Below are 14,588 nucleotides of genomic sequence, written 5' to 3'. Positions count from 1 at the left end.
TTGGTTCTCAGTTGTACGTAACCTTTATTAACCATTTAATTTTGTTTGGCGAAAGTACCATAAACTAGTACTCTCTAATTTTGTGTGGTCTAGGTACTGTCTGTTACATAAGAAAAAATTATGGTGGTTTCTGTTACTTCAGGTTTGAAAGAGTTGTATTTTTTTTTTTCCTGTTGAGGAAGATTGTCCCTGAGCTAACATCTCTGCCAGTCTTCCTCTATTTTGTATGTGGGTTGCCGCCACAGTGTGGCTGATGAGTGGTGTAGGTGCGTGCCCAGGAACTAAATCTGCAAACTCAGGCTGCCAAGCGGAGTGTGTGAGCTCAACCACTAGGCCATGGGGCCAGCCTCAGAAGAGATGTGTTTTTGATGTTGGTTATAAGCTCTTTCAGGCACCTCTGCTGCTCTGTAGGTGCAGAGGGGGATGTGGTCAGACTTAGGCATTGTTGTGGACGATTGTCTTGTCAGGGTTTTTGTTTTTGGCAGATGGATTCTGGAGAGATACTGAAAACGTAGGTAGGTTGTACTGAGTTTGAGGGCTTAAACGTGAATGAGATTTGGAGGTTATTAGTCCGTCGGTCTGTTGCAGATGCACAAGAACTGAAATGAGCAAGGCCAGCAGTGAGGGAGGAGTTTCTCTGGGTGTCTCTGTTGGCGTCAGGGAGAGACGTCGTGTTCCCATAGAGGAGCAGAGGGTTTTCAGAGAAATACTGATAAACCAACCTGGTTTTTGTCTTAATAGTGTCTCACTACATTTTTACTTTGTAGAAGCTATTAAAACTGGAAAAATTTGGTTTTCTTTGTTAGAGTATTTTTAGAGACATTAATAGCAATACCGATGTTCATTGTGTAATTTTCTTTAAGTACTTTATCACACATGATAACATCAGTCTTCATCCCACAGCTCAAGTAGGTGGAGCCGTTGAGCGTATCATGACCAAGAGGTTTCAGTGGGAGAGGTGGGTTTAAACATCTCCCGAGGGACCATAGCCTGAGTGGGGTCTTGAGCTGAAAGTGTACTTGGGCTCATTTTCTTCAAAGGGCTTAAAAAGGATAGGCTGGTCAGTGTTCAAGTTGTTCCAAAAAGAGGTGGAAAGGTGGGAAATGAATCATTATATTCAAGAATACACCCCTGCCTCTTTCCCTCTTTGAATTCCTATTATTTGAAACCCTCACAGGTTTTGTTGTCTTAAGCCTAGGATATCCTGAGTGGACAAATTTTAAGGTCTTTTCAGTTTCAGAGATGAAGTACCAACCTAGGCCCCTCTAATTCCTATATAGTGTTAGGATGGAGTTTTTTTTAACTCAGAAACAGCCAATATGGAAGCAGTGAGTTTTTCCTCATTTTCACAAGACTTGTGACGTGGAAATAGTGATTTGGAATTTACATGAGTAGTTACCGCATAGGAAATTGTCTGTCGTTAGCAGCCTTCAGTTCTTTCAAGAAGGCTAGTATGGGTGCTGGCCGTTCTCCCCTTCCCTCCTCAAGCCAAGAACCGTTCCCTGCCTGCTTGGGGTCACGGGGTTACCCCTGCTCACTGCCTGCGGCTCCTGGGGATGGCTTCCTGTGGTTTAAGTAGCAGGAGCTGTTTTCTTCCCGCTTTTGCTCTTCGTCTCTGGAAGTGGCTGCCTCCCTGCAGAACCCAGCAACCCAGCACTGCAGTTTCGCTGGGCGGCCCCTGTTCATGGTGCCACTCTCGCTGGGTTTGGGTAATGTTGCTGTTCTCTGTTCAGCCTCACGGTGTTGACAGCTGCCGCTCTGGCTCGTGTCTGGGTGCCTCAGTGTTGCCTCCACAGTGTTGCCCTTTAATCCTTTCTGGCAGTGGTTCCTTTGTGCAGGTCGCTCCGTGTAACCGAATGGAATGCAGGTTCTTACCAGGACCCAGGATAAAAGCCTCTAGAATACTCTTTGGTGCAGAATCCTTTTCTGAAGTCTGCCTTGTCTTGTACCTACTCCAGTGCATTACAACATCAATTGAACGGAAGTGTAGAAAGAACTTAACCGTTCTTTAAATCTAGAATTACCATAAAACATTTCAGATACTCAATATGAAGAAAGACAAACCTGATTTCAGATTCCTCATTTTTGAATTGTGAGCAGTACAGGACACCTCTTTCAAAGGGGTGTTGAAGAGATTATGTGAGTTAACTTACACAAGACCCTGAGGCTAGTACCTGGCCCACAGTGGGGCTGCATGTGTCCGTCTGTCCCTGTGCTGTGCCCTGGGTGCATGATAGTCTCCAAGATTCAGGTGACGTGGCGGAATGGTGCTAGGCACTGGAGATTCAAAGATGTATATCATTTGTTTCCTGTTCTCCAGAAGTGGACAGTCCAGATAGAAAAAAGCCTGTAAACTTCGTTGTTTTTTTAGTAGCATTAATATCCTTTGTACAGTAGTGAAATTACAAGGTGTATGCATTTTTTTTTTTACAGTGACAAAAGGCAATAAAGTGTCTACAGACACACACCCATGTCTTCAGTCCCGTGCCTCCTGCCCCATGACACACATGGGTTTAGTGCCAAGAAATAGTCTCACATTTTCAATTACTTTGGTGATTTTTCAAATTCTAGAATAACATGGGAAAAGGGCAAAGTATATTCCTTTAGAAATTTAAAAAGTGAATCCCTGGTAATCGTGTCTGTGTTTTTCTATTTAGGTAAGCCAGAAGCATTGGACCACATTGCAGTTTTATTTCTTATGTTCAAGACTACAGATACTGTTGTTGAAAATTTTACTGAGACAGAAAAAGCTTTTCTGTTCTATTGCCGTTTATGTTTTTTCTTTTAAGCAAGGAGTTACACTGATTGTAGGGTAACTATAGGTACTGTGCTGCACGGTTTAGCACTTTGTAAAAGAACATGTTAGGTCAACGTTACCTGTCACTTGCCAGGCACTGTTGTATGCACTTTTGTCTTGACATGAGTACAGCCATGTTTGGCCGCTCCATTGACCTACAGCCACCAGCACACAAAGAAATACAAAGCTGCTCTCTGTGTGGTGGGAACTGGCCTTTTCCCGGGAACTGGCCTTTCTCCCACAGAGGGAGTTGCAAGTTGTAACAGTTCAAGGCTCTTGGAGCGTCGTAGCACGGGATGGACTGGCCATCTGTGCCGGGCTAAGATGATAACCAAAGAGAACAATGCACGTACACAACTACTGGGCTGAGACGTTAGCCAAGGGGCTCAGTGCACGTACGCCACTGATAACCATTTGTGCGTGGGAACACTAGATGCTTGCTCTGTAAACTCTGTAACTGCTTATATAAACTGCTAGAGACTGAGACCCGGTGAGAGTTCCACCTGTGGAAGGGACACCTTGCCCAGGACGTGTGATCCTTGCCCAGCCGTGTCGATTGACAGGACTCTCCCGGCAGTGGGGCATGGATGTTGTGAGTAATTGATTTACTGTGAAGTAACTGATTTGATGTGTTCTCTTTTCGGTCAACCTGGTGTTTCTCTTTCCGGTTGATTTGTGTCATTTCCCTTCAGTCGATCTGGTGTTTCCCTTTCCGATCGATCTGATGTTTTTCCCTCTCATTATATGACCTATTCGGATCTGCTGCTATCTCAGCCGATGTGGATGTTTTCCCTTTCCAGTCGAGCTGGTGTTTTTTCCCTCTTATTATTTGACCTATTCGGATCTGTTTGTGGACTATCGCCTTTACTATCCTCTATATAATAAAATATACCTTCAGTCCATTTGTTTGGAGTGGAAAGTGTCTTTTACATCTCCAATCGAATCCCCGAACCTCTCATAACAACTTTATACACAATAATTTGTTTATTCCTTACAGTTCCCTGAGAGGTAGAAACTTACATTTTACTGATGAGGAAACTGAGGCCATGGATGCTAACTGACCAGTAAATGGTGAAGCTCGGATTTGAACTCAGGTGGTTTGAAGGGCTGTGTTCTCAGCCATCCTGCTGCACTGCCCCTGGGTTACTGTGTGCGGTAGCTGCTTTCAGTTAAAATTTGAGTCTGGTTGATTCTTAGAGCACAAGCCCACTTTTTAGGTGAAATTACAATTTTACCAATGTTGCATTTTAGGACAAAAGAAAACTGGTTGGTTCCTTTCCGTAGAATCAATGTTAAAGATTTTAGTTGGCATCCTTCATGTTTATGGAAGCTAAAATTCTATGTAAACTTCTGCAAGAGATTTTCCTCTGATGAAACACTTGGTTTCAGGACTTTTAAAATCAGTGAAAAAGTTACATGTGGTGCTTCAAAATTTTCCCCTTTTTAACTTTCTAATTATGTCAGAATTTCAAGAAAACATCAGGGTTATGGAAATGTAAATATGCATTTACATAGTTACTTTGTAAAATAGATTGAAACGCTATAGTGAAAACAATTCTGGAGAGCAAAATCAGTGGTGAACACGTAACCATTATTATTGGAGAAATGTTTATTGGTTGTGTATTGATTATTTTAGAAGAAAACAGCTGGACTGTGTGCCCCGAATATTTATAATTTGACATTTGATTCAGGCCAGTTAGCTCATTAGGTGAGAACTCTGTATAGGTCAGTCAGCTTCACTCAGTGTTAGGGCTGTAGCCTGCGCTGCCTTGGAGAAGGTGGGCCGGTTAGTTTTGGGAGGGGAAGACTGGGTCAGAAGAAACTCACAGCCCTGGTAAGGCTGGCTGCACACAATGCAGAAGGCGGGGCTGTTGGCAGAAAGTTTCTTGCATCAACTGAGTATAGTTTGGTTTCAATCATTAGGAATGAGAAAATAGACTATAAATCCTAGCTGTCTAATAGGAATCTGGACATGTTACTAAAGGAGTTAAATGTTTGACAACTTGCTACATGTAATAATTGAAGAGACCCTTTGGCAGCCTAATCACTGGGCTGCAGGTCCTCTACAGACTGGGAGGGGCAATAGGGAGAGAGCACGTGATACCATGGAACTCTCCTGGTTTAGCAGGAAGTATTTGTGGTAGGAAAATAGTCTGCCGTATAATGTTATTTTAGAACCAAACTGCTGGGTTAAGATGCTTTTATGGCAAAAGTACTTTTTAAATGCTAAATACAGTATTAGCTAAGATGACACCTTTTGTGTATTTACTGAAAAGGTTCAAGAACATAAAGGATTGTGTTATTAAATTACCCACTGACAGCAGTCTCTTTGAAGTTGATGTATTCGTGGGAAGAAGAAAAGGTCACAATTTACATACTTCAGAAAATACCTGGGTTTATACACTGAACGTCAAAAGACCCTCCACAAAAGTCAGCGAATCACAATGAAGGCAGAGGTATGGAGGCTGACACGGCAGAGGCTCCCTGTGCTCCTGCGGCCTGCAGTTCATCTTTCCAAACTCGTGTGTCAGGTGAACAGGCTTCTCGCCCAACACCTTCAACCCACTGTGATCCTAGAACGTGGGTCCCTCCGTGGAAAGGGATTCAGTCCAGCTCTGGTCCTTTAGTGTGAGCAAGTGCTCCTTGCCACGGAGGCCACCAGGATTACACTTGGGCTTGAACTTAATGAGACCACATTGCTTGAGGTTCTGCTTTCTAGATGGCTTGTGGAGTTGTCAGTGACAGTAGATGGTTGGGAGCAGCCCTCAGGTCAAACCTTTTAGGGACAACGAGCTAAATCAGCATGCACTACGTCACTTTACAGAGGCAGCTGGAGGCCACCAGGAGGCATTCCCCGAAGGGGTCTGCTCAGCAGTCGCCAAACTGCAGGGGAAAAAACTGCTGGGCCTTTGCAACAGCAGAGTCTGTGCCTCTAACTGACCAGGTAGAAATGTCCTTTTTAAGTGGCCTGAATTGGTAATATTTTCATACCATTTATGGTCATTCATAGTAAGAAGATAGACCCTGCAAAGGGCTGGGGACAGGCCCCCTGAACTTCGGTGAGTTCTGTACAAATACCTTATTTGAGGAGCTCGGAGCCTTGTGACAAACCACATCTGGAGTGTGTTTCAGTGCCCTTCCTGCCCCTCAGGGTTTCAAGTACCTGCTTGAAGAGGCTGGTTTTCTTGCAAAGAAGGCGTCCTGCTTCCTACAGCACACAGCTGCCCTTGGGGAGAGATGTTGTTGCCAGAAATGTTTCCTTCTTGGTGTGATTTAGGCATTTCATGTGACTCCATCAGCCCCCACTGCAGAGACACCCCAGTGTCACAGAGCAATGGAGAGGTCTCTAGAAGGTGTTGCAGTTGGGTCGTTGGCATTGACCACAACTGAGCTCCTCAGGATGTGGTGGGAAGAAGAGGAGGAGGCAGGGCGGGTAGCTGTGCCTCCTGACTGTCCTCCTCGGCCAACGCGTAGCGCCTGGCTTTTCTGGGGTCGGGCTCTGGCGTCTCCTCTGACCATCTTCCCACGCGGCGCACGCCTTTGGCCACCTTGGGTGCATTCCTGCAAGGGTTGTGGTCATAGATGACCAGCTTCAGACCTGACAGGTGGGCCAGGCTGGGGAAGCAGCGGATGCTGTTCCAGTCCACGTCGATCACCTCCAGGAAGGGCATGTGGAGCAGCACGGGCGGGAAGTCGGTCAGCAGGTTGCCCGAGAGCCAGATGGTCCTCAGCTCCCGGAGGCGCCAGAGCTGGCCCGGCAGCAGCCGCAGGGCATTGGAGCCGGCGTGCAGCGTCCTGAGCAGGTTCAGCTCACAGACCACGTCTGGCAGCCGGGTGAGGTAGTTGGCCTCCACCCAGAGGGTCCGGAGGTTCTGGAGCAGACTCAGCTCCCGGGGGAGGTCGCAGAGTTTGTTGTTGCCCAGGTAGAGGATGCAGAGCTGTTTCAGGGTGCACACCACCTGGGGCAGAGCTCTGAAGTTGTTGAAGTCCAGGGCCAGGATCTGCAGACTCTGCAGCTGCCCCAGCTCCGGAGGCAGGCTGCTGAGGTGGTTGTCGCTCAGGTAGAGCTTGACCAGCCCCCGGAAGGAGCACACGACCACGGGCAAGCGGCGGAGCTGGCTCCCGCTCAGGTCCACCATCCTGTCCAGCGGCATCTCCCGGAGGTCTCCGACCACGTAGTTCTGGCAGCGGTCAGCAGGGATGAAGGCCACCAGGGTCCTGATGGTGTTCCCCATGCCGAGGCCGCAGGCATGGCGCGCCCCAGCCCCCCGGCCACGGCTGCTGCTGACTGCTCTGAGGCCCACTCTGCCCTCCTGTTATAACCTGGGGATCGCGTGACAAAAGCCAGCCACTTCAACAGAGAAAAGTGCTCCTGATAGCAACGTGAGTGTTGGGTGACAGGCCCACAGACCAGTGGGTCCGGGAGGCCAGGTCTGACTCACACACTTGTTCCAATCGCCTAAGCCCCAAATCCCTTATCGACATTTTTATGTTTGTTTCTTTCAAGCTGAAAATAGCTTCACTGTTTTTTTCTGATGATAAAACATTGAGACATTACATAAAGGTGTAAGAGAAGAATGTGACAAACACCCAGAGTCACGCCGCCAGGGATGTACACTGTAGACGCTTGGATGTGTGGCCTCCAGCCTTTTTGCTACAAGTAATCAATTTGTTTAAAAAAGATAGTTTACACTGTTTAGGAGTCTTATTTTTTGTCCTAACATATGGACATATTTTTATGTTTGCGGGTATCCATGCCCTTATTTTAAACAGCTACCTAATATTGCATTCTATAGATGTGCCGTAATTTAAACAGCTGTCCGTTGCTGGGCATCCAGGTCGCTCACAATGTGTCACTATTATCAATATCCTCGTATGTCCAGCGTGAGCAGTTATCCACTGATTTCTTCAGGAAATGTCCTTAGAGGGTCACTGGGTCTAAGATCTGCATCCCTTAAAGGCTTTACCTTGATAGTGTCTCCTGCCCACCCCCCCAAATCAGGCAGTGGATGTGAGACAGGGGTCCATTTTCTTATTTCTTCATTCTTACCAGATAATACTTTTCTACACTTTAAAAATTTCCCTTTGGCAAAAAACAAGGAGAAAAGCAAAGAAAGAGAAGAGGAAATCCAGCCTCCTAAAGCTTGGATAAATGAGGGTGTCCCTCCAGTGCATCTGTGTCAGATGTGGCTCCTGCCCACTAATGTTTGTGCACCTCTCCCGGGTGTCGAGTTGTGGAAGCAGCTGTCCGGCCAGGACGGTTACTGGTACTGGTCTCGGTCAGGGAGTCTAATTCTAGCCAACGGAATATGGCAGAAGCGATGTATGTCACACCAGGCCTGGCTCATTTGAAACAAACCTCGCCTTCCTCCACACTCTTTCCCCTTCCGCTGGCTGGATATGGACACCTGGGGTGACCCTAGAGGCCACCTTGGAAGTCACATGTTGAAGTTGACAGGGCCTTGTTCATCCTGGATCCCTGAATAGGTGCCAGGATCAGAACACCGCCCCCACACACTCCCTGCCACCAGTTGGATTTTGGTAAGTGAGCAACTTCAATTACGTTAAGATCTGGGGCTTATCAGTTTTTTATGATCCTATGTGGAAAAACATACCCACATTCCTAAACCTGCACAAAAGGATCTGCAGGACGGAACAGTTGTCTCTGGGGTCTGCCCCAAGGCACGAGGATGATCAGGATGCCGACTTTTCCGTGTACACCCTCCTGTACTGTTGATTTCTTTTTTAACTGTAGACACATATTACTTTTAGAAACTCTATTCCAAAAGAAACAACCCATCAGCCTGCCTGCTCTCTGCATAGAGTGTCCAGGTTTGGGGGAGGCTGGGCACACCCTCTAACCTCCTCCAAGACCTTTCTGCTAAATTGCTTCTAACTAAACGGAGGAAGAGCGGAGATGCCACAGGAACAGCGGTCCACAGGGCTGGCTGCTAATGCAGCGTCCCGACTGAGCCAGGGTCCTTGTACGCAGTGAAGGGCGAGGGCTGGTGTCCTGAGCCCCCTCGCGCTTTGCTGATTGGTCCTGTAGTAACCAGCCTCTTGACAGGGACTGTGCTTTGCCCCTATATTTAGCATGGCCGGTGGTGACCACAAATGGTCATGCAGCAGTGCCCTGATGTCCCTCGAAATGGTAACGATGTAATGATTGCCACCCGTTATCGTTATTATCTACTAAATACTGAGCACTGTGCCAGGCCCTTCACATACAGTCTCTTCTCACCACTCCTGCCACATACGTATTTTTACCTCCAATTTTCAGATCAGAAAACTGAGGCTCGGAGAGTGTTAGTAGTGATATCAAATGTGTGCTGAGCTCCCACTGTGTTCTAGGTGCAAGGAACCTGGGCTAACAGGTAGACAGACCCTGATCTCACAGAACACACGGTTCCACCAGCGCGTGAGGGGTTCTCGTCCTGGAGTCAGGTCTCACCATTCGACAAACTCCATACTCACACACAGAACTTCCACTCAGCTCTCTAATGCCGGCCCCTAAATATGAGCGGGTAGCTGAGGATAACCAAACACTTGAGAAAGGCCTCTCAGATGAAAGATGGAGGTAGAAATAAGCAAAAAAAAAAAAGAAATCAAGAAGCAAGAACAATGGAGAGAGCAGAAGAGAATCATAACGAATTATACTGCAGTACACTCGGAGGTAACTAGTGCACGTGTGTGCTGGTGATGGCACCGTCAGCTCCTTTAATCCTTATGGCAACCCTAAAATGTAGGGACTCGTATTCCCATTGATATATGAGGAAACTGGGGGACAAGGAGGTGATGTAACATGAACGAGCTGCTGAGTAGCAGAGCCAAGATTTGAGCCCTAGTCATCTGCTCATCTGTTCTGAATACTACGCCTGCTCTTGGATGGCGTAACACCCATGAAAAAAGCAGGATGCTATTAAAAAAAAAAATTCTAAGAACAAGAGAAAGTTCTTAGAAATAAAAAATGAAAAACGCACAATTTAAAAACACAATAGAAGGAAAACAATATGGTGGTTCCTCAAAAAATTGAAAATAGAATTGCCACATGATCCAACAATTCCACTTCATGGTATATATCCAAAGTCATTGAGAGTCTCAAAGAGAGATTGGTACACTCGTGTTCATAGCAGCATTATTCACGATAATCAGAAGGTGGAAGCAACCCAACTGTCCATTGAGGGATGAATGGATAAACAAAATGTGTATGTGCATTCAATGGAATATTAGCATTAAAAAGGAAGGAAATTCTGACACATGCTACAGTATGGACAAACCTTGGATACATTATGCTAAGTGAAATAAGCCAGACACAAAAAGACAAATACTGTATGATCTCACTTACATGAGGTACCTAGAGGAGTCAAACATAAAAACAGAAAGTAGAATGGTGTTGCCAGGGCCTGGGGGAGGGGAAATGGGGAGTTGTTGCTGGGGACAGAGTCTCAGCTCTCCAAATGAAACAGTTCTGGAGATTGGTTGCACAACCATGTGAGTACACTCAACTCTACTGAAATGAACACTTACAAATGGTGAAGATGGTAAATTTTATGTTATGTGTATTTTACCACAATTAAAAAAATTTAAAAAATACATTAGAAGGCTTGAGAAAGTCTCATTAAAAGATGACAAAATCTCCTAGAAAATAGAACAAAAAGACAAAGATATGACAAAGAAAACCCCAAGAAACAAGGATAGGAAGAATCAGAAAATGAGGAGGCAGACTCAGATGCCCAACATCCAAATAGTGAGTCCCAGGAAGAACGAGGAGAAGAGGAGAGAGACAATCATGAAGGAAGCAAACAAGTACTGTTATAGGTGGAGGAACACGAGTTCTCTGGCAAAAAGCTCCATCAACTTCCCAGCACAAACAAAGACCAACACCGAGACACGCTGTTGTAAAATTTCAGGACATTGGGAATAAAGAGAAGACTCTAGGCGTGTCTAGACAGAGGATAACAGACTGCACGCAAAGAGTCAGAAATTAGAACCCCATTAGACTTTGAAACAGCACTGTTGAAACTAGAAGGTAATGGAGCAGTGCCTTCAAAATTCTGAGGAAGATAATCTCCCACAAAGAATCCCATGTCCAGGAGCCAACGGCCCCGACAAAGGAAAGGGGCACAGGGAGACAGGAGGACGGCTGGCTCTCCGAGCCAGACAGGGCAGCAGGAGAGTGCACGGCCGCGCCAGGCAAGTGCCGTGAGGAGGCCCGGGTGAGGGTGTCCCCAGAGCACGTCCAGGAAAGAGCCAGCGTTTGAATATCTGCCACCACAGAAGGCACGTTTCTGCCAAAGAGAACTAAAAACACGCGCTATCTGGAGCGACCTAACATCCTCTCCTCCTGCTGGGCCCACCCTCAGCGGGTGAGGTGGGGGCGGGCAGGAGAGCTGAAGGACGGAGCATGTATCTCCCACCTCGAGCCAACCCCTTCTGTTGTTGGTCCCCAAGCCACAGGCCAAGCCTCAGCTGGGCAGAAAGAAGGTTTTAAATTGGAGGAGACGGTAGACGGTGATGTATACGGGACCAGATGTTTCAATACTCGAAAGTGTCAGGACAGCTGTAGGATCTGCCCCGGCCGCCATCTGGGGGCTGGGGCAGGGACACTCAGGGTGTGTGTGAGGGCGAGGGAGGAAGAAGGACGCTGATCTTCATTGTCCACTCCTGGGCTCAGCCTCCATGATAAACTGGTGTAAAATTACCAAGGTGACCCCTAGAAAAACGAAAACAGCCTAGGCCAAAAGGAAAACACTCAAATGCACAAATACACACACCCCAAAGAAAAGACAGTCCACGTCGCAAAAGACGCACAAGGAGGTCTCAGAAACAGAAAACATAAAGTGAATTGTTTTGTGTTCAGTAATTAGCTTTGAAACGCAGCTGGTTTCCCTCTGTTAGAGATCGTGGAGACCACAGGCTGGACGCAGAGAAGAGAAGAGTCCTGGGCCTTTGAGAAGAGCGGTCCAGAAGCCACACTGTCCCCTCAAGCCTGAAACCCAGCCCGGACCGTGTCTGACCGTTGGTACCTGCTGGTTTTGCGTCTAGACTCCTCCACCGAGATGTCTGCACAAACCCTGGTCCCGAGCTGACTGACGCTGGGTTTTCAGATGCTTCAGGGAGCAGGTCTAGTATCGAGGTTCTTAATTTCAATGCAACAGAAACTGTGTTTGGATGATTCGGTGAAAAGGAATTTCTTACAAGGTATTAGGAAGCTCACACGCTCCTTGGGTGCCCTGGGGAGCGGGGCTTGGGTGCGGCAGCCAGCACCAACGTCCCAACTCACGGTGCAGCACTGGCCCCGGGAGACATCGTGGTCACACCCCTGGGCCCAGCCTGCTGCCTGTACCCCTGACCCCACTGGTGCTGGACGCTGCCCCCGAGCCTGGTGTAGCCTCCGCCTCCCAGCACGGGCTTTGTGCGGCCCCGCTTCTCTGCAGTTGAATCTGGATCTGAAGGGGAGGGCTCGTTGGCCTCATGCCCTGCCCTAACCTCGGGGAGGCTGTGGTGGAGTTTTGGGATTCTCTGATGGGGAGTGGCCTTTTCCCACCACCAAGATTCATAGGTGAGAAATTCCCCAAACACAGGAGGTGAGTTGTATACTGACAGCCAAAAAGAATCACAAGTACCCATGACAACGAGCTGCGCCTCTGCTCCCACCCTCCCATGGCTGTCTGATTCTGCAGTTAATTTTTCTTCCTATATCTAGAGGGCTGTTGTGAGCAGTTTATTAAAGCAGACAATTAATATGGAATCTATGATGACATCCTAGAGCTGGGACATGACTAGTTTCCTAAACAACTGTGTATTGTTAGAAGATTTCTAATGGAAGCTTTATAATCTTAAGACCTTCAGAAGAATCCAGGAACATTGCACGTGACAGCCTATCAGAGATGACAGCGCTACTTAGGCGGGAAACTGGTAGGTCGACTAAACGTCAATGGATAAGAATGATTTCTGTCAGCTACTAATAAACGTTCATTGACATGAAATGAAAGCAGTCCACCAGAATAGGACACCTGCTGGGTAGCGTTTGCCTAGCCTGGCTCTGTATGTACTGAAAACTGAAAAAAAAAAAAAAAAAGATTTCTTTTTGCCCTAACCTGTAATTTAGATTTTGATTAACTCATACTCTCACTACGCTATTGTGGTTAGTGAGATGGCAGTCGAGTTTAGTGTTAAGAGCGAGGGCTGTGCTAATAAAGAGACCTCGCAGGGTTTGAATCCAGACTCTGCTGCCTTATTAGTCTGGGGGCTTTGGACAAGCTTCCTGCACCTTGGGCTCCTCATCTGTGAAGTGGGCATCATCCTGGGCCGCCTCACCGGGCCACTGTGAGGACCAGGTGAGACACTGTACTAGAGGAGTCGGCGCAGCATCTACTCACGAGCTGGCATTGCTGCCGTGCTTCCCGAGGAGGCTGTGCCGGGTGGAGAGGCAGTGATCTGTGCTCTGCACTCTGTCTCGAGCAGGCTGAGCCCTGAGCACGACCCCACTGGGCGGCCCCCTTCAGCTGGCGAGGAGCTGGGTTTGCGGGATTCCATGGGAAGGGCTTCTGGGCATGTTCACCTGGCACCGAGGGGAGTGTGACACGGAGCTGGCACGGGCTGGGTGTGTGTGAGCTCCCAAGCGCTCCAACAGAGGTGAGTGCATGCTCCTGCAGTCCTCGTGAGGCCGGGGACTTGGGGCCCCGTGTGACTTGCTGCTGCATTGAATTAAAAACATCATACAGCACCCCCAATAAATGGAACCCAATTTAAATCTTTATCATAGTCGCTTGGGAAAATGACAAAGGACAGATCGCTTTCATGATGCCTGGTGATTCTTCTTAAGACCCCCCTGCCTCCTCCATCTCCCACCCAGAGCGGCCGGAGCCCCTCTGAGCACCCGTTCTGAGCACTGCCTGGGGATCCCGGGAACGGAGAGCTGCAGGCGGCAGGTCTGGAGGTGGTGCAGCCCCGCTCCACCTCCTCCACCCCAAGCACCCCGCCCAGAAGACTGTCCCGCCTCACGCTCGCCTGGCCCCCTTGGTGGCCGTTCTTTTTCTCCCCTGACAGCCCTCAGCTCTTTGGGAATTAAACACCCGTAGCCCTTCCGGGTCTTTCTCAGGATTGCTTTATCTCAATTTGCATAATAAGGACCCAAAGCCACGGGAACCTCTTGCGGGCACTTCCCGGATGGTAGTGACCCAGGAGTCCGGGCAGCTCTGACATCTGTGGCCATGCGGTCTGGTCCCTCAGCACGTGGTTTCCTCTTTTCTGAGCCCCTTCCACCCTCCGCTCTCCTTCCCTGGGTTACTATACAAGGATCTCCCGGAAAGCCACTCTCTGGGGCAAAAAAGATCCATCCTTTTCACTGACGGCCGCGTGTCACTGACTGAGGATGGCACCCGAGTCCCTCCCCGCCGGGCGGCCGTGGGAGTGGACCATTTTCCCCAGGTTTGTCCTGCCCTTGCAGCTCTGCATTTGGACCAGGCTTAAAGTGCACGAAACGTCCCTTGGAAGGTATCGTGGGTTAAGGACTGACCATGGCTGGGCCTGGTCTAGTGCCCACCTGGGTTGTTGACTTGCTCACGGCAGAAGGACAGTCTGTTGACCCGATGGCATCTCATAGACCCACGGGACCTTCTTCGTAGTCCCTGGGATGGCCTGTCTGGCCACAAGTGTCTGTGAACAGCTAAATCACGTCAGGTGACCCCTGGAGCATCTCCTCAGACCCAGAGTGTTCCACCTGGGTCACCTGAGGGACCCAGAGAGGGTGTGCAGGGCGCCGTCCAGCCAGGAACCGAAGCTGGTG

At 48.3% G+C, this 14,588-nt stretch overlaps 1 protein-coding gene across 1 annotated transcript; it reads right to left on the bottom strand.

Annotated features, from left to right (window-relative positions):
• Positions 1 to 6,192: 6,192 nt before the first annotated feature.
• On the bottom strand, positions 6,193 to 7,032 carry LRRC10 (leucine rich repeat containing 10). Its single transcript, XM_004429404.3, has one exon. The coding sequence runs from the start codon at positions 7,030 to 7,032 to the stop codon at positions 6,193 to 6,195; it is 840 nt and encodes a 279-aa protein (XP_004429461.1).
• Positions 7,033 to 14,588: the final 7,556 nt, after the last annotated feature.

Source organism: Ceratotherium simum, chromosome 17, assembly GCF_057802395.1.
Source record: "Ceratotherium simum simum isolate JZ-2026a chromosome 17, ASM5780239v1, whole genome shotgun sequence".
NCBI lineage: Eukaryota > Metazoa > Chordata > Mammalia > Perissodactyla > Rhinocerotidae > Ceratotherium > Ceratotherium simum.
Note: the sequence above shows the minus strand (reverse complement) of the source record. Positions and strands in the feature narration are given on the sequence as shown.